Source organism: Protopterus annectens, chromosome 4.part1, assembly GCF_019279795.1.
Source record: "Protopterus annectens isolate FY-2018-M chromosome 4.part1, PAN1.0, whole genome shotgun sequence".
NCBI classification, from domain to species: Eukaryota; Metazoa; Chordata; order Ceratodontiformes; family Protopteridae; genus Protopterus; species Protopterus annectens.
In genome coordinates, this window is record NC_056734.1 from 684,103,944 (window position 1) to 684,130,521 (window position 26,578).

General features: G+C 43.8%; 1 protein-coding gene across 1 annotated transcript in view; it reads right to left on the bottom strand.

Annotated features, from left to right (window-relative positions):
• Positions 1-26,578, bottom strand: part of SMC4 (structural maintenance of chromosomes 4) — a gene marked incomplete in the record, with an annotated part of 1,657,727 nt that overhangs the window by 1,246,831 nt on the left and 384,318 nt on the right. The window contains 1 exon segment of the mRNA XM_044070462.1: positions 16,554-16,681. Coding sequence (XP_043926397.1) covers positions 16,554-16,681 — 128 coding nt within the window.

A 26,578-nucleotide genomic window follows, 5' to 3' on the forward strand; every position in this document is an offset into this window, starting at 1 on the left:
GGGCGCAGTAGATAAGCCAAAGGGCAATGCTGAGAATTGATAATGCTCTGAGCCTGCAAGAAATCTGAGGCATCTTCTGCAACTTTGTCTGATTGGGACATGCAGGTATGCCTCCTTGAGGTCCAGAGTTACCAGCCAAGACCCCTTGCCCAGCATGGGAAGGAGTTGCGGTAAAGTCAGCATTTTTAATTTTGGCACAATAAGGCAAGTATTCAGTGCGGACAAGTCCAGAATGGGTCTCCATTGGTTTTCTTTTCTTGGAACAAGGAACAGTCTTGAATAAAATCCTTGTCCTTGTTCTGCAGAAGGAACCTTTTCTATTGCTCTGATTTGAAGTAGGTTTGTTATTTGAGTGCCTCTGCCCTTTGATTTGGTGGCAGGTTTGGCCTGCCATGTCTTGTTGGCAGTGTATGAAAATGGAATCTGTATCCTTTGTCTATTATCTCCAGTATCCATTTGTCCTTTGTAATATTGTGCCAATTTTTTGAGAATAAAGATAATTTTCCGCCCAAAGGTGCCTCTAATTGAGCCCTGGATGGCGGAGTCAGTCAAGTCATTGAGATTGTCCTGGCGGAGCAGTGGAAGGTCCTGCCCCACCTCTGGTTTGGAGGCTGCCATTGACATCCTCTGTAGGAGCCTCGAGTTTGCCCTCTACCTCTGCCACGTCTGTTTTTGCCTCTCTGAAATTTGTCTGTCAGGAAAGGACCAGTGTTGAGAAGGCCAATTCCTTCTGAATCTTGGAGGCTGTACCTGGAGGAAATCTTTGACTGTTTGCACTGATTTTGCCTTTTCCTCTATTTTCTTTAAAACCTCTTGTGCAGTAGCACCAAATAGCTTATGTTTCTCTAGTGGTGCGTCCAAAAGCTTAATTTTCACATGGTCTGGCAATGTTTGTTCCTTTAACCAAGCATGTCTGCATATGACCGCACCTGTCATTGCTGCTCTACATGAAGCTTCCAATGCATCATATCCACACTGAAGGAAATGGCTACTAACCTGCTTGGTATTATGAACCAATTCCTGTAACCCCTTCCTATCCAATGGTTCAGGGGAAGCCAGTTTCTTTTGCAAGTCATCCAACATGTATTCCTGATACTGAATCATATGAAATTGACAATTTAATGCTCGCATAGAAAGGGTGGAAGATGAATATGCTTTCTTGCCCCACCTTTCTAAAGCCCTAGAATCTCTTTCCGAAGGGAGTGGGTTCTTAGCAGTAGTGGAGGAAACCCCTTTAGGCCCCTGAGAAATAGTTTCAGGGTCAGCAGTATGGCCCTTGTACAGAAATTGATGTGTGTCTGAGACCCTGTAGTACCTGTCTGGCTTGACAGGAGCAGGGGGGAGGGAGTCAGGGAAAACACTAGATTCTAAGTACACCATCTAAAACATTTAAAACTGGAGGAATAGCTAAGGGTCTATGCTGAGGTAGCTTTAAAAATTCCCTTAACCTTTTCCTAGAATCCGAGTATTCTTGGCCTTGCCATTTGAAGTGTTCCCTCATGGAATGAAGCGTTTCCCCAAAGGAAAACTCCTCAGGAGGAGAAGCAGAGGGAATAAATTCCTCCGCATCAGAATCCTCGTAGGCCGGGAAGGCCTCCTCCTGGTAGTCTGAATGTGCAGAATCACCTGAGGTCTCATCGGAGGACTGGGAGTCTACCTGCTCAACCCTAGGCCTCTTGTCAGAAGGCAGATGGGAGCCTCTATCTGGATGAGGCTGTGAACCCCTAATTAAAGAAATAAGGTCCTCCGCTAAACTTAAAATTTGAGAACCAGAAGTGGATCCCAGAGAAACAGATCTTGGAGGGAGAGACTTAGCCTGTTTGGCAGCCTTAGCACGTGTGTAGGCCTTAATGGACATAGACACTGGAGGCCTGGCAGCCCCACGTGCTGGAGTAGTCTTACCCACTGAAATGGTGTCAGAAATATCCTGGGCTACGGTCTCAGAGGGGAGCACAGAAACCGGCACCGAGCTGGCCTCCGGTACCGAAGTAACTGGTGGAGCGGTGTAGTCTGTCTGCAGCAGTTGCGAAACCGGCTCAGAAGAGACAGAGACCCTCGAGGTAGGCCTAAGCGCGGTGTCTGCCGAAACTGCGGGTGTCTGTCCTTATTCTTCCGTTTTTTAGGAAAATGTGCTGTCGGAAGCTCCGACGGCATGATATAACAGAAATCTTCCCCAAAATAATCCTGTGCAAACTCTGACCGACGCCTAAGACTGCGTTTATTGAAAGAGGCACAAACTGCACAGGCCGAGACGTTGTGTTCTGGGCCTAGGCAGGGTAAGCAGTAAGAGTGGAAATCCTTATGAGGTATTCGTTTCCCACAAGTTAAACAATTAACTTTTTCACTTTTATCTGACATTGGCTGAGGCAAGAAAAGGTCCCCAACAGGGTACTTAGCTTTTTTGAAGACTTCAGTAGCTGAAAACACAGGAGCTGGTCGACCAGCACTTGCTAACTGCTTCTGCTTCGGGTGCCACGCGGCAAGAAAGACTGAAGATGGCATCTGCCGACGTTTTTATACCCCAGGCGCTCTGACGTCAGGGAAAGGGCGACATCAGCCGACGCCGGACCCAGACTTTGGAATCCGGCCGACCGAAGGGCTGCCTGAGGCAGGACAACCCATATGTCAGGACTGCAGTTGCATCCTTGAAGGACATCGTATATAACGTACAGTTTTGTACCTACCATAAATGTAGAGGTTCAAGTGTAAACACTGCTGCAGTCATTACACTTGGGTTATCCGGCAGTCAGGCGGTTCCCCAGTCGGCCTGAGTTCCAAAGTCTTGGTCCGGCGTCGGTTGCGATCGCCTCCTCCCTGACGTCAGTGCGACAAGGGTATAAGATGCAGACGCCATTTTCTTCAGTTTTTCTTGCCCCAGATGTCAGGTGCCCCCAAATAGGTAGGCAATTCAAATTGCTAGTTAAGTATACAAAAGAAAAGCAAACAATTTTCAGTTACCAGCAAATACTCCCCATAGGTAGTAAAGGGTGGAAGACCCAGGTACGTACCAGCAAGTAAGAGGGGAAGGAGGGAGAGTAACCTGGACTGCAGCAGTGTTTACATTCTATCAACATTTATGGTAGGGACAAAACTGTCCTATGTTAAATCGTGTTACACTGCTGCAGTCATTACACTTGGGTGTAATCCCAGAGCTGAGGTAGGGTGGCTGGTTCTATAAGGCATTAGGGGTGCCTATAAGGCCCTGCAGCACAGCAGTGGAAAAGCCAGTTCTGGATTTGGAGTATAAAGGCAAGTGGTAATGCTTGGTGAAGGCATGCACAGAACTCCATGTTGCTGCTTCCAAAATATCCTTGGTAGGTACTCCTCTGAGGTAGACAGTTGAAGTGGCTGTTGCCCTGGTGGAGTGAGATCCAATGCTGCTAGGTATAGGGTTCCCATGGTGTGTATAGCAGAAATGTATCCAATGTCCTATCCATTTTGAAATGGTCTGTTTAGAAATGGCTTTTCCCTGTTTTCCTGCAGCATATGCTACCAATAATTGCTCAGATTTTCTGCAAGCTTTGGTTTTGTCCAAGTAGAAGCGTAAATGTCTGTGAATGTCCAAAGAATGCAGTAGTCTCTCCCGTTTGTTCTGTGGTTTTGGATAAAAAGTTGGCAAGTGAATAGTTTGGTTTAGAGCCACACTTGATACCACCTTTGGCATAAACATAGGATTAGTTCTTAAAGACACCCTGTCCTGGTGGAAAATGAGGAAAGGTTCCACTGCCATTAGTGCCTGCAATTCTGAAACTCTTCGTGCTGATATAATTGCCAGTAGCAGAGCAGTTTTCCAAGAGATATTTTAATTCTGCTGTGTTAGCTGGCTCAAAAGGAGGTAAAGTTAATTTTTCAAAAACAAAGTTAAGGTCCCAAGTTGGAGTAGGTGCTCTACGGGGCGGTCTTATGTTTTTAGCCCCTCTGAGGTACTGTTTGAGCAAAGGATTAGAGAAAATTGGTGGATCCGTGTTGTAATTAGCAGAAATGGCAGAGGCGTGGATCTTGATGGATGAGAAGGAGAGGCCCTTGTCCAGCATCTCATTTAAATATTGAAGTATCTGAGGAATATTGGAGACAAGAGGGTCAAGGCTGTGCGCCTGGTTCCAGGCACAGAATCTCTTCCATTTATCCGAATAGGCTTTCCTGGTACTAGGCCTTCTGGCCTCCAGAATGACATCCATAACAGCTTTAGAGAGGCATTGCTTGCTTGACTAAGGAATTTTCCATGCAGCTAGGTTAAAGGTCTTTAGCTGGCTGTGAAGTATTTGATTGTTGTGCTGTGTCAGCAAATGTGGGATTTGAGGCAAAATCCAGGGTGCTTCTTGTGCTAAGTTCTTTAAGAATGGGTACCAGTGCTGGAGTGGCCAGTCTGGTGCAATCAGGATCATCTTTGGCTCTTCTTGCCTAGCTTTTATGGAGTACCTTTGGAAGGAGAAGTAAAGGTGGGAAAGCGTATACTTGCAGGTTTTTCCAGCTGGATGAGAGGGCATCCACTTTGTATGCTTGTGGATGGTAACTCCTTGTGCAGAATTTCTGTAGCTGGCAGTTCATTGGGGATGCAAACAGATCCATGTCCGGGCTCCACCATTTTTGCGTTATTCTGAATAATTGTGGATTCAATTCCCATTCGTGGGGATCCATGAGGTTTCTGCTTAGGTCGTCTGCCAGTGTGTTTCTCTTCTAGCAGGAATTGTGCTTGCAGATTAACTTTGTAGTCTAGAGCTGTGTTCCACAAGGTCATGGCTTTTCTGCAGAGGGGTATAAGTGTGTGCCCCTTGCTTGTTTATGTACCACATAACTGTGGTGTTGTCTGTCTTTAGTAGTTGTCCTGGATGCAGCAGGTCCTTGAAAGCTTTAAGGGCATTTTGTACACCTAGCATCTCTTTTTGATCGATGTGAAGATGCCTTTGCTCTGCGGGCCACTCGCCCTGAATACATTTGCCTGCCATGTGTGCTCCCCAAGCGTAATCTGATGCATCTGTTGTCAGTGTTTGCCTGGCTGTGGGATGAGTAAAAGGCTGTCCCTTGTTGAGGTGACAAGCTTGAGCCCACCATCGAAACTCCTGTTGAAGGCAAGCAATTAGTGGTATAACAGTTTCCAAATTTTGACAGTGTTGAGACCATACATTCTTTAGGTACCATTGTAGTTTCCTCATATGCAGTCTGGCATATGGAATTAGTAGTATGCAAGATGCTATGTAGCCCAAGGCCTGCAGAATTTGTCTTGCGGGGAGTTGGGTCTTTGTTGCCATTAATTGAAAGTATTGAGTCAGTTGTCCTTGTTTGTCTGGCATGAGAAGCCATCTGGGCTGTTGTGTTCAAGCTGGCACCCAGGAATATTATCTCTTGTGAGGGCACTAGTTTTGATTTCTTTTCATTTACTGTGTACCCCAGGTAATTTAACTTTACGAACGCCAGATGCTTTAGAAGAATGTCCTTGCTCTCTGCTTGAATCAGGCAGTCCAGGTACGGATAAATTTGAATTCCTTTTTGTCTGCAAAATGCAATTACTGGTGCCAGGCACTTTGTGAAGACCCTGGGCGTAGTAGATAAGCCAAAGGGCAGTGCAGAGAATTGATAGTGCACTGAACCAGCTATGAATCTGAGGCATCTTCTGCAGTTTCATCTGATGGGGACATGCAGGTATGCCTCCTTGAGGTCCAAAGCCACGAGCCAAGCTTTCTTGACCAGCATGGGAAGAAGCTGCTGTAGTGTCAACATTTTGAATTTCGGAACATAAGTATTTAGAGAAGAAAGATCCAGAATGGGTCTCCAGGCTTTGTCCTTTCTGGGAACCAGAAAGAGTCTTGAATAAAATCCTTGTCCTTGCTCCTGTGGTGGTACCTTCTGAATAGCTCTCATATCCATGAGTGCTGTAATTTGTTTTTGAGCCTCTGCCCATTGATTTGGTGGCAGATTTGGCATTCCGGTTAACCTTGGCAGTGTGTGAAAGTAGAACCTGTAACCTTGAGATACAATGTTGAGAACCCATTTGTCTTTGGTGATGCAATGCCAATTGTGATAGAAAAGTGCCTGTTTGGCAGCTGTAGTGGGAAGTCATTGAAGGCTGCTTTTTATATGGTTGGGGCCTGTCTTCCCCTTCTTTCTGGCCTGGTGTACCCCATTGTCAAGGCTTGTAAGGGCCTTGTGCTTGACCTCTACCTCTTGGATGTCTGTATCTGCCCCTTTGAGGTCTGTCTGCGACTGGAAAGGACCAATTCTTTGTTGGCCAATTTGTTAAAATGAGGAGGCTGAACCTGTAAGAAATCCTTCACCGTTTGCTTAGATTTTGCCTTATCCTCAGTCTTCTTTAATACCTCCTCTGCCTTAACTCCAAACAGCACATCCCGCTGCAAAGGTGCATCCAATAATTTTGCCTTAACATGATCTAATAACGTATGATCTTTTAACCAAGCATGTCTTCTAATGACAGAGCCTGTAACTGCTGCTCTACAGGAGGCCTCTAAAGAATCAAAACCACATTGCAAAGTATGTTTTCCCACTAGTTCAGCTGCATGCATTAAATCCTGCACTTCTTTAAAATTAGGAGGATCTGAATCTGGAAGCATCTTTTGTTTCAACTGAGACATCAAAAATTGCTGATCTTTTTAGCATGTGAAACTGGCAATTTAAGGCTCTCATTGTTAAAGTTGCAGACGTATATACTTTCTTTCCCCATCTGTCCAATGCTCTGGAATCGCTGTCAGAGGGAACTGGGTTTTTTGCTGATGAGGCCTTAATCCCTTTGGGTCCCTGAGAAATAGTTTCAGGGTCAGCAACAGGGCTTTTACACAGAAATTTGTGAGAGTCAGGGACTCTAATATCTATCAGGTTTAACGGAGGCTGAAGGCAAGGAGTCAGGATTTAAGTTGGACTCAGTTTACACATCATCCACAATATCCAAGACTGGCAGAATAGCAAGGGGTCTGTGTTGAGGTAATAAAAGTCTGAGCCTTTTCTTGGATTCTGAGTAATCCTGGCCTTCCCAATGAAAATGCTCCCTCATGGTATGCAAGGTCTCCCCAAAGGAGCAGTCCTCAGGTGGAGAGGCTGAAGGAATTGATTCCTCAGCATCAGAATCCTCATAAGGGGGTAAAGAACATCCTATGTCTGAGGATGAATCTGAAGAAATGGACACCTGGTCGAAAGATGCATAGTCTGCATCCTGTCTGGGTCTTTTATCAGGTGGGGAATGGGACCCCCTGATCAGGGTGATTAGGTCTTCGGCCATTTTGAGCGTTTCTTAGGCATGGAGGCCTGTCCTGGGGAATGCTGTATCTGCTTCTTTGTTTTTAAGGCGAGCTTAGACTTAGCAGAGGGTTTAATGGTTAACTGGGTAGGTCTGAAAACACCCTCTGAAGCTGTGGATTGCTCAGCTACTTCGGGTTCCCTCTGAAGGTTTAGTTTCGGTAGGCTGAAAAACTTGTGCGTCCGAAGGCCCAGCCAGCTCCATGTGGGAGTCGGAGGCGGTCTGTGGAAGCGGTAGTCAGGGGCTGCAAAGGCGCCTCGCTGAAAACGGCAGAACAGGCGACCAGCCTAGAAGAGGCCTAGTCAGTTTGGGGCCTCAGATGCCTGTCCTTGTCTTTGTTCTTTTTATGGATTCCGGTAGTCGGAAGTTCCGACAGCATGGTGTAATTGAATTTTCTGCCAAAATAATGTCTGGCAAAATCAAACAGACGTTTAATAGTGCGCTTGTTAAACCTAGCACAAAACTGACAACCAGTGACGTCGTGGTCTGGGCCTAGGCATGGGATACAATAGGAATGGAAATCCTTATGAGGTATTTGCTTCCCACAAGAAGCACAGTTATTAACTTTTACCGACATCGGTCTGAGGCAAGAAAAAGTTTCCCCAACAGGGTACTTAGCTTTGTAGAAGACTTTGGTTCTGGATTCGGAAGGAAAATCTCAGGAGTCAGCCGACCGGCACTTGCGAACTGCTTTTGCTTCGGGCACCGCGCGGCAAGAAAGACTGAAGAAAATGGCGTCGGCTGCATCTTGTACACCCCTGTCGCACTGACGTCAGGGAGGAGGTGACAGCAACAGAAGCCAGACCAAGACTTTGGAACTCAGGCCGACTAGGGAACTGCCTGATGGCAGGATAACCCAAGTGTAATGACTGCAGCAGTGTAACATGACGAACATCTATATAAGTATATAAAGTTCAGATCCCTGAACGCAAAAACTTTTGAGTATTAAAACAGTTATTAAACTGTTTTATAAATGTTTAACTCTCTACAGAAGCTAAATTTTAACTAATTTTAAATTCCAACTACCACTAACAAAAGCGCACACAAAGGAGCTGACAGAGGCCTGTCACGCCCAAAGCTAAGAAAGGCCTAGACATACAGCCGAAGAAAACACTCCAAAGTATTAACTACACACCAAGTCTAACTAAACTATTTCTTTTTAAATACTATAAACACTAGCTAACACTAACAGAAAACTTTTTTACATCTCTAAATATTGAAAAAACACTGGCCAGAGCTTGCTCAGAGTCTTGTAGCTCCATTGCAGCGGCAAACTAGATCTGGGGTTTACAGTAGAGCATCATGGGATATATACTGGTTCTCGAGCTCAGTTGAGCTTGAAAAGCGGCCAACTCAGAGCCGAGGGATCAGCTCTGAACCCAGGTGTAAGAACAAAACGGTGAGATAGAACAACTTCACATTGGGCCTTAAGCATACAATATTAGCTACTACACCTAGTCAGAATTACTGAGATCAGACAGCAGATAATTTGAGGGAGATCCATGCATGGGATAAAGTGCTTAGGAGGTGCTTCTGTCCATTAGTGGAGTGCAGTCCCGGGGTAAATTTGGTAATACCAACACAGACCCAAGTTGCATTGAATATGAACTTGGATGAGGAGTCTGTTCCAGATCAGTGGTATCCCTCTGCAAGGTATACCAGTCCTTCCAAATCATTTGGTTGATTCAGAGGTTTAGATCCCTGGCAGGGCATTGCTGATGCCATTTCACTTGCTGATGTGCAGTAGGCCCATCAGTACTGGGTCAGAAAATCCTCTGTATGCCAGACGTAGGTCACCTCTTAACAGTCTGTATGACAGAGTATAGCAACAGGGCTATTACAGTATGGTTTTGTGGCTTCAGTAATTCATGATTGAGAGAGAATTTCAGATTCTTTGTGGGCCATTAACTATAAGGTAGCAGAAAGTACTCCAAGAAAGTACAGTTTTGTACCTACCATAAATGTAGATGTCCGACAGGTATGCATCTGCAGTCCTAACATAAGGGTTGTCCTGCCTCAGGCAGCCCTTCAGTCAGCCGGATTCCAAAGTCTGGGTCTGGCCTCGGCTGATGTCGCACTTCACCCGACGTCATAGCTGCTGTTTATAGGGTATAAAGGCATCAGCCAATGCCATTTTCCTCGGTGTTTCTTGCCCCAGATGCCAGGTGCCCTCCAGGAAGGCTAAATTTGGATAAATGCAAATAATTCCAAACAGTAGAGAGCAAACAATATAAGAATATAAATATACATATACATATACATATATATATATATATATATATATATATATATATATATATACACATATATATATATATATATATATATATATATATATATGTGTATGTATATACATACACACACACACAAACAAATACACCATAATAGATTCCCCCAGCTAGCTAAGAGGGGTAAATACCCTAGGAGTACCACAGAGGGGAAGGAGGGTGGGTAATCCTGACTGCAGATGCATACCTATCGGACATCTACATTTATGGTAGGTACAAAACTGTACTATGTCCTTCAAGGAAGGATCTGCAGTCCTAACATATGGGTAGAATACCATAGCCAAACTGGGGGAGGAGGCACTAAGATAAAGATGGTGTAGTTAAGATCCCTTGCAAAACAGCAGTTGCAAAACCTGCTCGGGATCTAGAATATAAGGGGAGATTATAATGCTTGGCAAATGTATGCACGGAGCTCCAAGTAGCAGCTTCTAAAATGTCTTTGGTAGCCACTCCTCATAGGAAAGCTGTAGTGGTGGCTGTAGCTCTTGTGGAATGAGGTCTGATATTTTCAGGACTTGTCTTTCCATGAAAAGAGTAGCAACATTGAATGCAATTTCCTATCCATTTTGAGATTGTCTGTTTTGAAATTGCTTTTCCTTGCATTCCTGTTGCATATGCTACCAGAAGCTGGTCAGTTTTTCTGCTGGTCTTAGTTCTGTCCAGATAGTAGCGTAATTGTCTGTGCACATCCAAGGTATGTAGTAGTCTTTCCCCCCTGTTCTGTGGGTTGGGGAATAATGTAGGTAAATGAATCGCTTGGTTCAATGATACTCTGGAGACCACTTTTGGCATAAAGGTAGGGTTAGTTCTCAGAGACTCTGTCCTGATGGAAGATAAGGAAGGGTTGTACTGCCATTAATGCCTGTAACTCAGATACCCTTCTTGCTGAAGTGATTGCTAGCAGGAAAGCAGTTTTCCAAGACAAGAACTGCAATTCTGCTGTTGCTGCTGGTTCAAAAGGAGGAAGTGTTAACTTTTCCAGCACAAAGTTGAGATCCCATGTAGGTAAAGCTGGTTTCCTTGGAGGTTTTACATTTTTAATTCCTCTCAAGAACTGCCTGAGTAGAGGATGAGAGAAGACAGGAGGATCCATATTGTATTCTGCTGAAATTGCTGATGCATGAATCTTAATGGAGGAGTAAGACAGGCCATTGTGGAACAGTTCTGCTAAATACTCCAAGATGTGTGCTATGTTTACCAATGAGACATTTTCTCCCTTTGCTGCACTCCAAATGAGGTATCTTTTCCACTTGGCTGAATAAGTCTTCCTTGTGGAAGGTCTGCGTGCCTCCAGGATAATGTCCTTAACCCTCTGGGATAAACCTGGGTTATTTCGTTTTATGCAATATTCCAAGCAGCTAGCTGCAGTGTTTTCAAGTTTGGATGTAGGATCTTGTAGTTGTCCTGTGTTAGAAGTAAGGGACAGAGGTAGAGGCCATGTGTGTGTCCGAGACATGCTTCTCAGTAGTGGGTACCAATGTTGCCTCGGCCAGTCTGGAGCTATCAGGATTACCCTTGGCTGATCCTCTCTGATCTTCAGTAGTACTTTGTACATCAAGGGAAGAGGTGGAAATGCATATGCTGTCAGGTTTTTCCAGCTGAAGGAAAGGGAGTCCACCCTCCAAGCAAGTGGGTGGTATGCTCTTGTGCAGAATTTCTTCAATTGGTGGTTGTGTGGGGAGGCGAACAGGTCTATCTCTGGTAGTCCCCATTTCTTTGTTATGTCTTTGAAGATATCTGGATGCAGCATCCATTTGTGAGCATCCGTGGTAGTACTGCTTAAGGTGTCTGCTAGAGAATTTTCTTTTCCTGGTACAAATCTGGCCTGAAGTTGAATGTTGAGATTCAGGGCCACATTCCACAGGTCCATTGCCATCCGGCATAGAGGATATGAATGTGTACTTCCCTGTTTGTTGATGTACCACATGACTGTGGTATTGTCGGTCCTTATCAGTAGAGGACCCTGTTGGAGTGGTCTGAATGCCTGGATCGCATGCTTCACTGCCAGCATCTCCTTTAGATTTATGTGTAGATTCAGCTGGTCTTGGGTCCATAGGCCTTGAATACACTTGTCCACCATGTGTGCCCCCCATCCTAGGTCTGAGGCGTCCGTGGTGATGGTCTGGCTTGGATGAGGTTTGTGGAAAGGCAAGCCTCTGTTCCACTGAGGCCTGAGCCCACCACAGGAACTCTTGCTTCAGGCATGGAATTATTGGAATCTGGGCTTCTAGACTGTGCTTGTGTTGAGACCATACATTCCTTGGGTACCATTGTAGCTTTCTCATATGCAGCCTGGCATGTGGAACCAGTATTATGCATGCCATGTAGCCCAGGGCTTGTAGGATTTTCCTTGCAGTAAGCCGAGTTTGTGTAGTTAATGTCATGAAGTAGGCTGGTAGTTGCTTTTGTTTTTCTTCTGTGAGAAAACCCATATGACTTGATGTATCCAGTTCTGCACCCAAGAATGTTATCCTTTGGGATGGTACTAGTCTTGACTTTTGCATGTTGACTGTGTATCCCAAGGCTTGCAACAGTTGTATGACATTTTCCAAATCTTTTGTTAATTTTGCCTTGTTGTCCGCTTGTATTAGGCAGTCGTCCAGGTATGGGTAAATTTGAATTCCCTGAAGCCTGCAATGAGCAATTACTGATGCCAGGCATTTCGTGAATACTCTGGGCGCAGTAGATAAGCCAAAAGGCAATGCTGAGAATTGATAATGCTCTGATCCTGCAAGAAATCTGAGGAGTCTTCTGCAATCTGGTCATATAGGGACGTGCAGGTATGCCTCCTTGAGATCTAGAGTCACCAGCCAAGACTCCTTGCCCAGCATGGGAAGAAGCTGCTGGAGGGTCAGCATTTTGAATTTTGGAACAATGAGGTATGTGTTCTGTGCGGACAAGTCTAGAATAGGTCTCCATTGATTTTCTTTTCTTGGTACAAGGAAAAGCCTGGAGTAAAATCCTTGGCCTTGTTCCATAAGTGGTACCTCTTCTATAGCTCTCATCCTTAGTAAGTTGTTGACTTGTCTTAGAGCGTCTGTTTTTTTGGCTTGGTGGTAGGTTTGGCATTCCTCTCTTTTTTGGTAGAGTGTGGAGGTGAAACCTGTAGCCCTTGTCTATTGTTTGTAAAGTCCATTTGTCTCCTGTAATGTAATGCCAGTTGTCGGAGAATAAGGCTAGCTTTCCACCCAAGGGTGCTTCCAGTTGTTCCTTGGTAGGCAGAACTAGAGCCAAGTCATTGTGTCTGCCCTGTGGAAGTGGTTGTAGTTGAATCTGTGGCGGTATTTCTCTGGTTGGTAGGTTGCCACTGACGCCCCCTGTAGGCACCCCTAGATTGACCGCTGCCTCTGGGCGCTATTTCTGCCTCTCTGCGCTCTGGAGTTGTCTGGAAAGGACCAATTCTTCAAGGCCAATTTCGCTAAACCTCGGAGGTTGGACCTGTAAGAAATCCTTGACTGCTTGGACAGATTTTGCTTTTCTTCCACCTTCTTTAGAACCTCCTGTGCAGGGGAGCCAAACAAACTTTGTTTCTCCATGGGAGCATCTAGGAGTTTTGACTTAACATGGTCTGGTAAGGATTGTTCTTTTAACCAGGCATGCCTTGAATCACTGTTCCAGTCATAGCTGATCTAAAGGAAGCCTCCAGTGCATCATAGCCACATTTTAAGGAATGGTTACTGACCTGCTGAGAGTTATGTACCAAATCCTGAAGGGACTTGCGATCTAAAGGTTCAGGAGAAGACAGTTTTTTGTTTATCTGGTCTAACAAAAATTCCTGGTACTGAATCATGTGAAATTGACAATTCAAGGCCCTGGCCGAAAGAGTAGCAGAAGTATAAACCTTTTTACCCCATCTCTCTAATGCTCTGGATTCCCTTTCAGAGGGAAGAGGGTTTTTGGCAGAGGCAGCTGCCACACCTTTAGGGCCCTGTGAAATGGTTTCAGGGTCTGCAACAGGAGCCTTATACAAATGGTAATGTGTGTCCGGAACCCTGTAATATCTGTCTGGTTTGGCAGGAGCCGGAGGAAGAGAATCAGGAGCAGTACAGGCATCATTATATGCATCATCAACAACTGTTAGTACAGGCGGAATGGCTAAAGGCCTATGCTGTGGCAAGTGTAAAAAGGTCCTAAGCCTTTGCCTAGAATCTGAAAAATCCTGGCCCTGCCATTGAAAATGTTCCCTCATAGCATGCAAAGTTTCCCCAAAGGAAAATTCTTCAGGAGGAGAAGCAGAAGGAATGGAGTCTTCTGCATCAGAATCCTCATAAGTAGAATATGGGCCTTTGAGGGTCTGAAATGTCTGAGTCATCCGAGGAGTAATCTGTAGAGACAGGTTCCGGGGGTTCAGTCCTAGGCCTCTTGTCTGGAGGGGGCTGAGAGGCCCTGTCTGGGTGAGGTTGTGATCCCCTGATCAAAGAAATGAGATCCTCAGCCAGGCTGAGCATTTGGGAACTAGAGGTAGGTCTATGTGAAGGAGTTTTAGTAGGCAAGGCCTTAGAAGATTTAGCTGCTTTAGCCCTGGCAAAAGCCTTGATAGACATAGAAGCAGGGGGTCTAGCAGCCCCACGTGCAGGGGTAGATATGTCTAAAGGAATAGTGTCTGACAAATCCTGGGTGCCTGCATCTGTAGCAGTAAATTCAGTAGCAGATTCAGCCATGCTCTGTGAGGCCTCGGTTATCGGAGGCATGCTTTCGGCCTAAGGAAGAACCAGGGGATCGGTTTCAGCCGAAACAGAGACACTCGCGGTTGGCCTAACTGTGGTTTCAGCCGAAACCGCGGGCCGCGAGTGTCGGTCCTTTTCCTTGCGCTTTTTAGCTAAATGAGTAGTCGGAGTCTCCGACGGCATTTTGTATGCAAAAGCAGGACCAAAAAACTCCTCTGCAAACTCCGACCGACGTTTAAGTGTCCGTCGGTTGAAGGAAGCACAGGCTAGACAAGCTGATACGTCGTGGTCTGGGCCTAAGCAAGGAAGGCAGTAAGAGTGGAAATCCTTAGGAGGTATTTGTTTCCCACAAGTTAAACAATTAATTTACTTTGTCTGACATCGGCTGAGGCAAGAAAGAGTCCCCAACGGGGTACTTAGCTTTTTAGAAGTCTTCGGTAGTAGAAATCTCTGGATCTGACCGACCGGCACTTGCGAAAAGCTTCTGCTTCGGGCACCGCGCGGCAAGAAAGACTGAGGAAAATGGCGTTGGCTGATGCCTTTATACCCTATAAACAGCAGCTATGACATCGGGTGAAGTGCAACATCAGCTGAGGCCAGACCCAGACTTTGGAATCCGGCCGACCGAAGTGCTGCCTGAGGCAGGACAACCCATGTTAGGACTGCAGATGCATCCTTGAAGGAAATCTAAACCAACACTGTTCTGCTGATAAGGATGTGTGCAATTAAGGATACAGACAACAGGCAAGAAGGGGCTGGAATTTATTGGAGAAAACTGGCAAAGGAACAGAGGTATTGGGAGCAAGTAACTAGAGAAGGAAAGGTAGAATGGGAAGACTAAGAATTTATTTGGACTGCAGGTTAGAGACAGCCTTCCCTATCAAGGAATAATAGAACATAGGCAAAGAGAAAGAAATAGGGCGGTCCTAAACAAAAAAGTCCGGCACTGGTAGACTTTTTAATAGAATCTATAACAGAAGCTGCCATTAAAAACTGCATGATAACCAAAAATCACAGGTCAGAAAGGACCGGGAAGACATTTGTTATGCAATTCACAAAAACAATGGGAGGATAAATGCAGGTCTTCCAAATATGCAACAAAATCTAGAAGATTCAGGATTTTTGCCTAGAAATGTTTACATATATATTTTTAATATCCCAAGTACACTACAGAGAATGTTTTCTCAGGCAGACAGCAAATGTTGTGTGTGTGTGTGGGGGGGGGGGTGATTGGGAAGATATTCTGGGAGTGCGGCGAGCTGGCAGACTAAGGATTCCCTGCAAGATGCACTGTCAAGAGATCCTGAGTGAGCAGATTGGTCTGAAGGAGATTTAAGCTATGATACAGAATCTGAATTGCCTAGACATGGTAAGGCCCTGCTTTGTCTAATAATGGTGGCTGCCTAAAAAGCAATTACTAGAAAATGGAAATCAAAATCTAAACCAGCTATAGTAAAAGCTATGAACACAGTAAGAGATAAAACTAACAGAGATCTTTAGAAAAAAAAAAAAGATAAGGAACAAACTACATAGGCAAAAAATTATACTTGTGAGAATACATCCATTGGAGGAATTAGGCTTAAATGGAAGTAAGACTTGTATGAGCTATGTAGTTTGAGTGAAAAATATTGGGTGCATTAAAAGTGATGTAAAATGCTTGCAACTAGGAGTGTCAGTGTGATTTGTTTTCATTTATACAAATTCATGATTGCCTATGTAACAAATGATTTAAAGATGTTTTTATTTTTGGTAAACAAGAGACAGGAATGGAATATTGTATGTAAAGTTGCTTATGTTATAGGATATATAGCAATGTGTAAAGTATGTTTGTCTTTCGGCTTTTTCTCGGTAAGGGGTCGCCACAGCGGAACTCTGGTCCGCTAATGATTGGCAGTAGTTTTTTTTTTTTTTTTACAAAACGCCGAGGTGCCAGCTAGACGCCCAACCTTCAATGAAGGCACGTCCATTTACGCATGCATGTCTTTCGAACGCTAATGTTGGTTAATATAGTTTGATTACTTATGAATGTAAATTTATGTCGCAAGTAAATCTGTTTGTCATAAGTGAAAATTTAATAAAGGGGTGGGGGGGGGGGGAGAGACTTTGTGGGTCTCCCTTACAAAGGGAAAAAGGAAAAAAAAAAAGCTTTCTATCAAACTGTAACTTGGTATTTTACACAAGTAAGGAGGCCATACCAAAAACTTGATTTGCTACTCCTTCAGAAACTTATCAGTATACAAGACAATGGCCAGAAAACAGCATCAAAATGCAACATAAAATACTGCTATAAAACTCTTGCAGAGGAATTGCTGAATTTGTAAGAATTTTAGCAATACCAAATGTCCTACTTACATATAGAACTGATAAATACTGTTCTTCTTCTTAAAAATTTCATTTTCCAAAGTAAGAAATTCAATAGCGTGATTCTTTTCTCCTTCCATAGCATCTTTTTCTTTCTCTACCATTTTTACTCTATTTAGCTAAAAAAAAAAACAAGAGTAAGAATGAATAAGTGCCTCACACACAAGCTCACTTGTTTACTCACAGTAACAGTAAAAAGGCAGTGTCACTGAAAAAGTAAGTTGTGAGGAGATTCTGCAACAAACTAGAGCTTACCTCGAATACATTTTAGGTCTACTCCACTTGTACATCTGGAAGGAGAATCATTACATTACAGCAACCTTTACCTGCAAAGCTCTACTTCCATTCTAGTTGTAAAGTTAAGCAATATTTCCCTGTTATCAAGGGGACAAGCTAAATGTTTGGTGATACTGGCAACTGTCATGCTCTTTCCAGAGACTGTACAGACAACACAAGTGGAAACACAGCATGAGAAATCTGATGGCCACAAAAACCTGATGTAAAGCATACAAATGCAGTACTTTCCATATTAATGCATATGAATGCAATACCTCCCTTTGATAGGGAATACCATGACCTAAACAAAGTTTACAACACTGACTTGGGACATGTCAGTATGCAGCCATCTTGTTCAGTCTTACAACTGATGAATGAGCACACATCATCCAATTTAGAATTGGGGAAAAATTGCGCATGTGTGAATACAGTCTTATGCTGAAGAAACACCCAACCAGTGACACATGTAGCGAATACACAGTGTGAAATACATGCACACCAAAATCTACCTATGCTTAAAACAAATAATAAACAAGCATGCTCACATAATACGGTCAGGCACAATATGAACACAGTCCCGATGACAGGAAGGAGATATACATTTGCAGCAAAGACTTGGTCACAAATCTGGTATGGCAAATCAGGCCAACTGTAGGTTCAGAAAGTTACATGCATCTGTTAGGAAAAAGTACAAAGCAGGTGACCATTAAGGCTCCTAAATAAATGGTCTAGACCACTCCGAAAAAGTAGTAGAAGCCTGCTCTGCCCTTACTCCAGACTGGGCTCCTATGCATGTTAGGAGAAAGTGTGGATGGGCAAACCATGCAATAACTTCATATATACAACCTTAGCAAATAAGGGTGCAATAGTAAGTGAACGGTTCTGTTAAGAGAAGAGAAAAAAATGCAACTACCCACATGAAGTGAGATAATTATCCTGTAAAGAATGTACTCACCATAACGTTCCAAGTTTGTCTATCTTGCCTTCATTCTTTGCTGGTTGGGACAGCGTACCTAGCACCTTCTTTCTTGGTGGGCTCAAGGGAAAAAAACTCTTCAGAACACTGGATCCAAAGGAACCTCTGTTCTGGAAGGCCAGATAGTACATTTGTGTGTACACTTACCATAAACGTAGTTAGTGTATTCACTGTTGCAGTCATCACATTTGAGTTATCTGCCTGCAGGTAGCCCTCAGTCAGCCCGAATACCAGTCTTAGGATTTCTGTGGATGCTGTAACCTTTTCCTTGTCAGGGGTACAAAAACATGCAGCCGATGCAATTAAGAAAAACCAAAAAGACGAAAATAGCAAAAAAACCACAGAACAGGAGCTGGGATGCTGCAAGTTTATTCTTCCGGTACCTCGGCTAGAAAGAAGCCTTCAAAGGAATAATCACTATCAATTTGCTGCATCTTTTATACTCAAAACATGAAAAGCAATAAATCAAATTAATGCATCAAAGGGTTTAAAGAGACCATACACTGGTAAAAAACACACAAGTGAAGAACACAATCTAACCCAACCTACACAAAGCATATAAATTCAGTTGTAAACGCATATTTTAAAAATGTTAATAAATGGTAAGATTCATTTCCAAATTTAAACCCCTAGGTTTAAGAGTACCAAATTTTAATATAAACCTACTCTCCAAATTTAATAACCTTTGTAAAAAATTGCCAGCATTATAAAAGTCAGGTTGGGCTAATGCACAAAAAAATAAAGAATCCATAGTGCCATTGTGAATAGTATTAAAGTGTTCAGATATTGGACTGTCCATCCTAAAATTTCGAACAACCCCCATATGTTCCAAAAAACGTATTTTTAACCGACGTTTAGTTTGGCCTATATAGTACTTGGGTGGGACACAACCACAACCCACAATGTACACCACCCCACAAGATTTACAATCAAATTTATTAGTGGCAAGATATTTCACACCATTTAATGCTACTACCTGATAAATTTTTCACTTTAGGACAAACCTTACACTTACCACACTTGAACATGCCATTTACCATACTAATGCTGTTCAACCTACTCAGGTCCCTAACTTTAAACTTGGGATTCAATATTTCCTTCAAATTAGCATATCTCCCATACGAGAAAGAAACAGGATTACAAAAAAGATGCCCTATGTCATCATTTTCACAAACTATGGGCCAGAGGAAATCCACAAGATTGTTTAGAATTTTCGAAAAAGGGGGAATATTTAGTGACAAAAAACATAGTCTTTACTATTAGTCAATCCCCCATCATACTTTCTACTTGTATCGGGAAATTTGACTACATTAATCCCCAACTTTAATCTATCAACACTTTTATTAATAAGATTTTCGGAATAACCTCTAGCTCCAAGTCTATTCAACATCCTTAAATTCAGACTCCAAAAGACCAGTTTCAGAGGTATGTTCAAAAATGCGTTTGAACTCACCAAAAGGAAGTGCCTCTATCAAATGTGTGGGGTGTGCACTGCTAGCATGTAAAAAGTTGTTGGTAGCAGTGTCCTTCTTAAAAGGTCTAAATTGAACTTTATTATGATGGTCCACATACAACAAAATATCTAAAAACTGAATAGTACGAGTGTTCACTACATCGATGGAGACTAACAAACTCAAATTCTAGTACGTTACCAGAACAAACAAATATCAGATCATCAATATACCTATGATACAATACTACATTTTTCTGAAAAAATTCCAAGGTATACAAAAAATTAGTCTCAAAGAACCCTTTGATGCATTAATTGTTTGATTGATTTATTGCTTTTCATGTATCAAGTATAAAAGATGCAGCAAATTGATAGTGATTATTCCTTTGAAGGCTTCTTTCTAGCCGATGCAATTACATCAGTTTTTCTTGCCCCAGATCTCAGGAGCCCCCAAAGTAGGGAGCAATTTCATGGTGTGGAACACCCAGTAAAAAGCAAATACCATTGCCATAAGATATGGGCAAAAAATAAGAAACAGGAAGTAAAGAAATCGGGGGGTTGGGGGACCAGGACTGCAACAGTGAATACACTCAAACATCTGAATTTATGGTAAGTGTACACAACTGTACTATGTTTAGTGTTTCACTGTTGCAGTCACACTTGGGCTGAATCCCAAAGCTGAGAAAGGCTGGAGAGTCCAGAAGCATTAGGGCCATCAAGCAGGCCTTGTAGGATTGCTGTGGCAAATCCAGCTCTGGATTTAGAAAAAAAAAATAGGTAAATGGTAATACTTGGTGAATGTGTGTACAGAACTGCAGGTTGCAGCTTCCAGGATGTCTCTGGTAGGCCCCCCCCCTGAGAAATGCTGTACAGGTTGAGGTAGCCTTAGTGGAATCTGTTCTGATTCCCTGTGGGGTAGGGTTTCCAAGGTGTTTGTAGCAGAAATGGATGCAGTGTGCTATCCATTTGGAAATGGCTTGCTTTGAAATGGCCGTGCCCTCTGCCCCTGTAGCAAAAGCTGACTAGCAGCTGGTCAGATTTTCTGAAAAGTTTAGTCCTGTCAAGGCAGAACCTGGGCTGTCTCTGCACATAAAATGAATGTAGAATCCTTTCCCCTTTAATTCTGAGGATTAGGGAAAAAAAGTTGGTAAATGGATGGATTGGTTTAAAGCCACACTGGATACCACCTTGGGCATAAATGATGGGTTAGTCCAGAGGGAAACCTTGTCCACATGGAAGATAATGAGGGGTTCCACAGCCATAACGGCCTTAACTCAAGACACTCTTCTTGCTGAAGTGATGGCTAAAAGTAGGGCTGCTTTCCAAGAAAGGAGTTTTAACTCTGCTGCAGCGGCAGACTCAAAAGGGGGCAGCGTGAGCTTCTCTAGTACAAAGAGAAGGTCCCAGGCAGGAGTGGGAGCTCTCCTCGGGGTCTTAAACTGTTAGCTCCTCTCAGGAACAGTTTGACCAGAGGGTGAGAGAATAAGGGGTGGCTCAGTATTGTAATGAGCTGAAATGGCAGAGGCATGACTTAACTGATGAGAAAGAGGCCTTTGTGGAGCAGCTCTGCTACATAATCTAGGATTTGAGGTAAGGTGGGTACGGCTGTGTCCTTTCCCTGAGATAGACTCCAAGAACAGTATCTTTTCCACTTTCCTGAACAGGATTTCCTAGTACTAGGACTCCTGGCCTCAAGGAGGACATCCAGCACCTGTTTTGATGGCTGCTGGCAATTTATTCAGGCTGCTAGGTTCATGGTTTGCAGCTGAGGATGCAAAATCTGGTCCTCCTACTGGGACAGCAGAGAGGGGGTCTGATGTAGGTGCCAGGGTGGCACTGCTGTCACAGTGGGCACCAGAGCTGGCATGGCCAGTTTGGTGCAATAAGGATTGCCCTTGGCCTGTCCTGTTTGATTTTGAGTCCTACTTTTGAGAGGAGGGGTTTAGGGGGAAGGCATCAATTGAGAGGTTTTCCCATGTAAAGGACAGGGCATCCACTTTCCATGCTTGGCTGTGGGGAGTTCTGGTGCAAAATTTGCTCAATTGATTTGGGGGGGGGGGTACACCTATGGAGTCCCCCCCCCCAGCTGTGGACTATGTGCTTGAATGAGTTGGGATTCAGTTTCCACTCGTGTGGGTCCATTAGATTTCTGCTCAAGTCGTCTGCCAGTGAATTTTGTTCGCCTGGCAGGAATTGAGCTTGCAGGTGCACTTGATTGCTCAAGGTTGTGTTCCAGAGCCATGGCTAACCTGCAGAGTGGGTAGGAATGAGTTCCTCCTGGCTTATGTACCACAACTGTGGTATTGTCATTATCAAGAGTTGTCCTGGAAGGATAAGGTATTTGAAGGCTGTCAGTGCATTCTGTACAGCTAACATTTCTTTTTGATTGATATGCAGGCGCATTTGTGTTGAGCTCCATTTGTCTTGAATGCATTTGCCTGCCCTGTAAGCCCCCCATGCCTAGTCTGATGCGTCTGTTGTAAGGGTTTGGGCAGCGAGGGGCCGAGTGAAAGGGAGTCCCTTGTGTTTGCAAGCCTCTGCACACCAAATAAATTCTGTCCTTAAGCAAAGAATGATGGTAATCACTGTTTCTAGATCCTGAGAATGTTGACAGATCGAGTACCATTGAAGTTTTCTCATATGCAGTATTTCATATGGAATTAGGATGCATGAAGCCATGAACCCTAGTGCTTACAGTATTTTTCTTGCAGATAGCTGGGTTTGGGTGGCCAGTAGTTTCAAGTAATTTGTCAAATAAACCTCCCTTTCTGGAGTGAGGAATGCCATCTTGGAAGTTGTGTTCAAGCTTGCTCCCAAGAATACAACCTTTTGGCTGGGTATCAGATGTGATTTCTTTTCGTTGATAGTATACCCCAAAGAAGTTGAGTCTTTACAAACATCAGGTGCTGAAGTAGCAATTCCTGACTGTCCGCCTGAATCAGGCAATCATCCAACTACGGGTAAATTTGAAAGTTTCTCTGCCTACAGTATGCAATGGCTGGAGCCAGTCACTTTGTGAACACTCTGGGCGCACTAGATAAGCCAAAGGGAAGTGCAGAAAACTGATGGTGCATAGAGCCTGCCCTGAAACGTAGATATTTCCTGCAGGATTCCCTTGTGGGGATGTACAGATAAGCTTCTTCTAAGTCTAGGGTGACCATCCAGGAGTCTGTCTAGCATAGGAAGCAGCTGCTTAAGTAAGCATTTTGAAATTTGGTACCACCAGAAATGTGTTGAGAACAGATCTAGGATAGGGCACCAAGAGTTTTCTTTTCTGGGCACTAAGGACAGTCTAGAAATCCTGTCCCCTTTGTTTTGCTAGAATAGGTTGAATAGCCATGATACTGAGAAGAGAAAGTACTTGCTTTTAGGCCTCTGCCCACAGGTATGGAGGAAGGTCTAGCAACCAGTTTGGCATTGGCAGTGATTGGAAGTAAAACACTGTATCCCAGGGATACAGATTTAAGACCCATCTGTCCTGGGTAATGTGCTCCCAAGTTTTTTGCATGCAGGGCGAGTTTTCCTACTAGGGGTGCAAGCATTTGGGCATGGCTGGGCAGGATGAACAGACCATTGTCAACTTTCAATAAGGGGGGGCTTACCACTCCCTGTTTTTGAGTTGGGAGCACTCCATTGTTTAAATCTGTGCATACCCTAAAACTGCAGTCTGTTGTCCCTGGGTTTTGACTGAGGTGGTCTGGGAGGGACTGGAAAGGAACAGTTTTTTTTCAAGGCCAATGCCTAAAGAATCTAGGTGGCTGCACCTGTAAGAAATCTTTAAGTTAGCATAGAATTAGCTTTTTCCTCCATCTTTTTAAGAACTTCTGCTTTTGTGCCAAACAATAATTCTTGTTTTTAATGGAGCATCTAGTAATTTTGCTTTGACATGGTCTGGCAAGATTTGTTCTTTCAGCCAAGCATGTATTATCAGAAAAGACCCAGTGACAGCAGCCTTGCAAGATGTTTCTAAGGCATCAAAACCACACTGCAAAGTATGTTTACCAACTTGGGTTTGCAGAATGCATTAATTCTTGTAAACCTTTATTTTCTGCACAATCAGGAAAACATTTTTTATTTAATTAGTTCCATAATATGCTGCTGGTACTTCAACATGTGAAAATGGCAAGTTAAATCCCTGATGGCAAGGGCTGTAGAGGTATACACCTTCTTTCCTCATCTGAAGTCCTAGAACCCTGTCTGAAGGGGTAGGGTTTTTGGCTGTAATAGCCTTAATACTTTTAGACCCCTAGGAAATTGTCTCTGGATCCATAGTGGGATTTTTAAATAAAAATTTGAGAGATCAGGTACTCTGTAGAACCAGTCGGGCTTTCTAGGAGCTGGTGGTAAAGTATCAGAGGTAAGACTGGATTCCATAAATACACCTACAATTGCCAGAACAGGGGATATATATCAAGAGGCCTGTGCTGATACAAGTCTAAAAATTCCCCAGTCTTTTTAGACAATGGGTAGTCCTGGCATTCCCTGCAGAAATGCTCCCTTAAGATACAAGGTTTCACCAAAAAAAAAATCCTCGGGGGGGTGGAATCCTCTGCATCGGAATCCTCATTGGTAGATAAGGGTATGTCCTGGTATTCAGAGAGTTCAGACAAACTCATGGTCTATAGAATCAGAAGGGAAATACTTGTCTTTTAGAGGGGGGAAAGCTGGCTTCCCCTAATTAAAGTAATAAGGTCTTCAGCCATTCTAAGCATTTGTTTCTGTGGCTTGTGAGCTTGAGAATACCCTTTAGTCAGTTTTAGGTGTAGTGCAAACTCTGGCCCTGAGAAATTCAGTAGTTTTAGTCAGAAACGAAGTACTCTGTTAAATACGAACATCAGGTGGTCTAAATATACCCTCAGAAGCCAGTGCCTTCACAGCGGCTCCAGACCCATCCAAGGTAGAGACATCCGCAGGTTCCGTAGTCGAAGCATCTTGCAGCATACCAGACTCCGAATGGGTCTTAGAGACATGCGAATCTGTAGAAGCGGGCATCAGGGGCTGCAAAAGTGCCAGAGTACCAGCGGGCTGATGACTAGCTTAATGGAAGTGTCATGGGCAGTTTTGGACCTATGTGGTCTGTCTTTATCCTTACATTTTTTTTAGAAAGATCGGTAGTCGGATGGCTTAAAGCCATTTCGGAATACAGAAAACGAGAGCAAAAGTTTAGCGACAGCCTGATGACCATTAGTTTGGGCGTTGAACAAGGCACAAAAGATAGGAATGTAGTGGTCTGGGCCTAAACAGCTGACGCAGTAAGAATGACACGCTTTCCACAGGCAAGACAATTGTTAACTTTTTGACATCGGTTAGAGCAAGGAAAGAGAATCTCCAACAGGGTACTTGGCTTTAGAAGACATCAGGTTTGAAACTCGAATAACGAAAATTTCAGGTAGCTGCCGACCGGCACTTGAGAACAGCTTTTGCTTCGAGCTCCCACTCTGAAAGAAAAGCAGAAGTAACAGCATCGGCTGCATGTTTTATACCACTGATGTCATGGAAGAGGCGACAGCATCCAACGCAGAAATCCCAAGACTCTGGTATTTGGGCCAACTGAGGGCTACCTGCATAACCCAAGTGTGATGACTGCAACAGTGAAGCACTAAGAACATCTACTCTTGAGTGACTAAGGTACGAGGTTTAACCCATGTTGCTACAGCACAAATTGAATCCTGGCCTGAAAAGCAGTAGAGGTTGCAACAGTTCTTGTCAAGTGACTCAATTTTACCAGGCAGTTTCTACTTTGAGAAGTGTAAGAATACGCAATAGTATCTGCAAGTCATTTTTGACAGTGGCCTTTGATATTGGAGCACCCTTTTTATCTGAAAAGGATACAAATAAATTTATCAGATTACCTGATTTCCTTCGTGTTATGTTGACAAAAACATAGCTGCCTGTGCACATCCAATTGATGAAGTTTATATTCTGCCCTTTTTCCATAGTTCGGGAAGAAAACAGGTAGGTCAATGGATTAATTCAAGTTATTCTCAGAACAAACTTTGGGAAGAAAGAAATGGATTAGTTCTATGAGACTATCTTTATGGAAAACTAAGTAGGGAGGGCGTATGGATAACGCTTGAAGCTCAGACACCCTCCTAGTGGATGTGATGGCCATCAAAAATGCTGTCTGCCAAGTTCAGAACTTTAGATGACAAGAGGAAGCTGGGCTCATAAGTGGAAGGATTAAGGTGAATAATACTAGGTTGAAGTCCCAAGGAGCTGGTGGTTCCTTGACTGGATGCCTTGGCAAAAAGGTACCTCTCAGAAAGGCCTTGCATAGCGAAACATTTTTGATCCCGTATCTCCCATGTGATAGTTGGATATGGCAGCTAGATGAACTCTAATGGTAGCCGCTGCTGCCACTTCACTAAAGTTATGCCAGGAAGTCTAAAACGGATATTACTGGGGCAGTAAAAAGATCAACATGACTGATAGAAACCCAATGAGAAAATCCTTTTCCACTTGCTAGTATAAAGTTTACTTGTGGTCTTATGGGATGAAACCAGGATGCGTTTTACAGCAGGGGATGTGTGAGAGCCTGGCAAAGACTGGAAGTGGAGCAGCCAAGCTGTCAATTTGAGGGTTTTGATGGAAGGACAGAGTGCTCCCGACGTACTTGGAGGTCTGGTACTGGGGTCCACAATCCATGGCTCCTGTTGTAGATGGGGCCAAAGGAAGGGGAACCAAATTTGACAAGGCCAGTACGGGGCTATGAGTATTATCCTGCTTCTCAACAAGAGAGCTTTCTGGAGTACTTTGGGGATTAATGGGAATGGAGGAAAGGCATAAAGATCCAGGGCCAATGTACAAGGGCAACCCTTGGTGATTCCCCAGGCAGGGCAAAATAGCTGCTGCATTTGGCATTCATGGACATGGCAAAAAAGTCACAGCAAAGCTGGCCCCAACTGAAAAAGATCTGTACTGCAATTTCCTGTTTTAGAGGCCACTGGTGAGGCATTAGGATAGATCTGCTTAGCTTGACCGCTATTACGCTAAATTTCCCAGGGATATGCGTTGCTATCAGAAAGCATTGGGAAGAGACTGCCCGCTGCCACTCCTTACCCCTCGACACGGGGTAAGATCTGGTTCCTTCTATTTTATATACCACATAACAGGCATGGTCTGAACTGCAATCGTTCTTAATGGAAAAAAGTTCTGGAATGCCTGCAACGCCAAGAGCACCGCTCACATCTCTAGGACATTGATATGCAAGTGGTATTTGCATTCCTGCCAAGTCCCTTGAACTGACTTTCCCAGATAATGCCTCCCCATCTGGGAAGCATCTGTGGTCACTGTAGCTACTTGCTGTGGGAATGG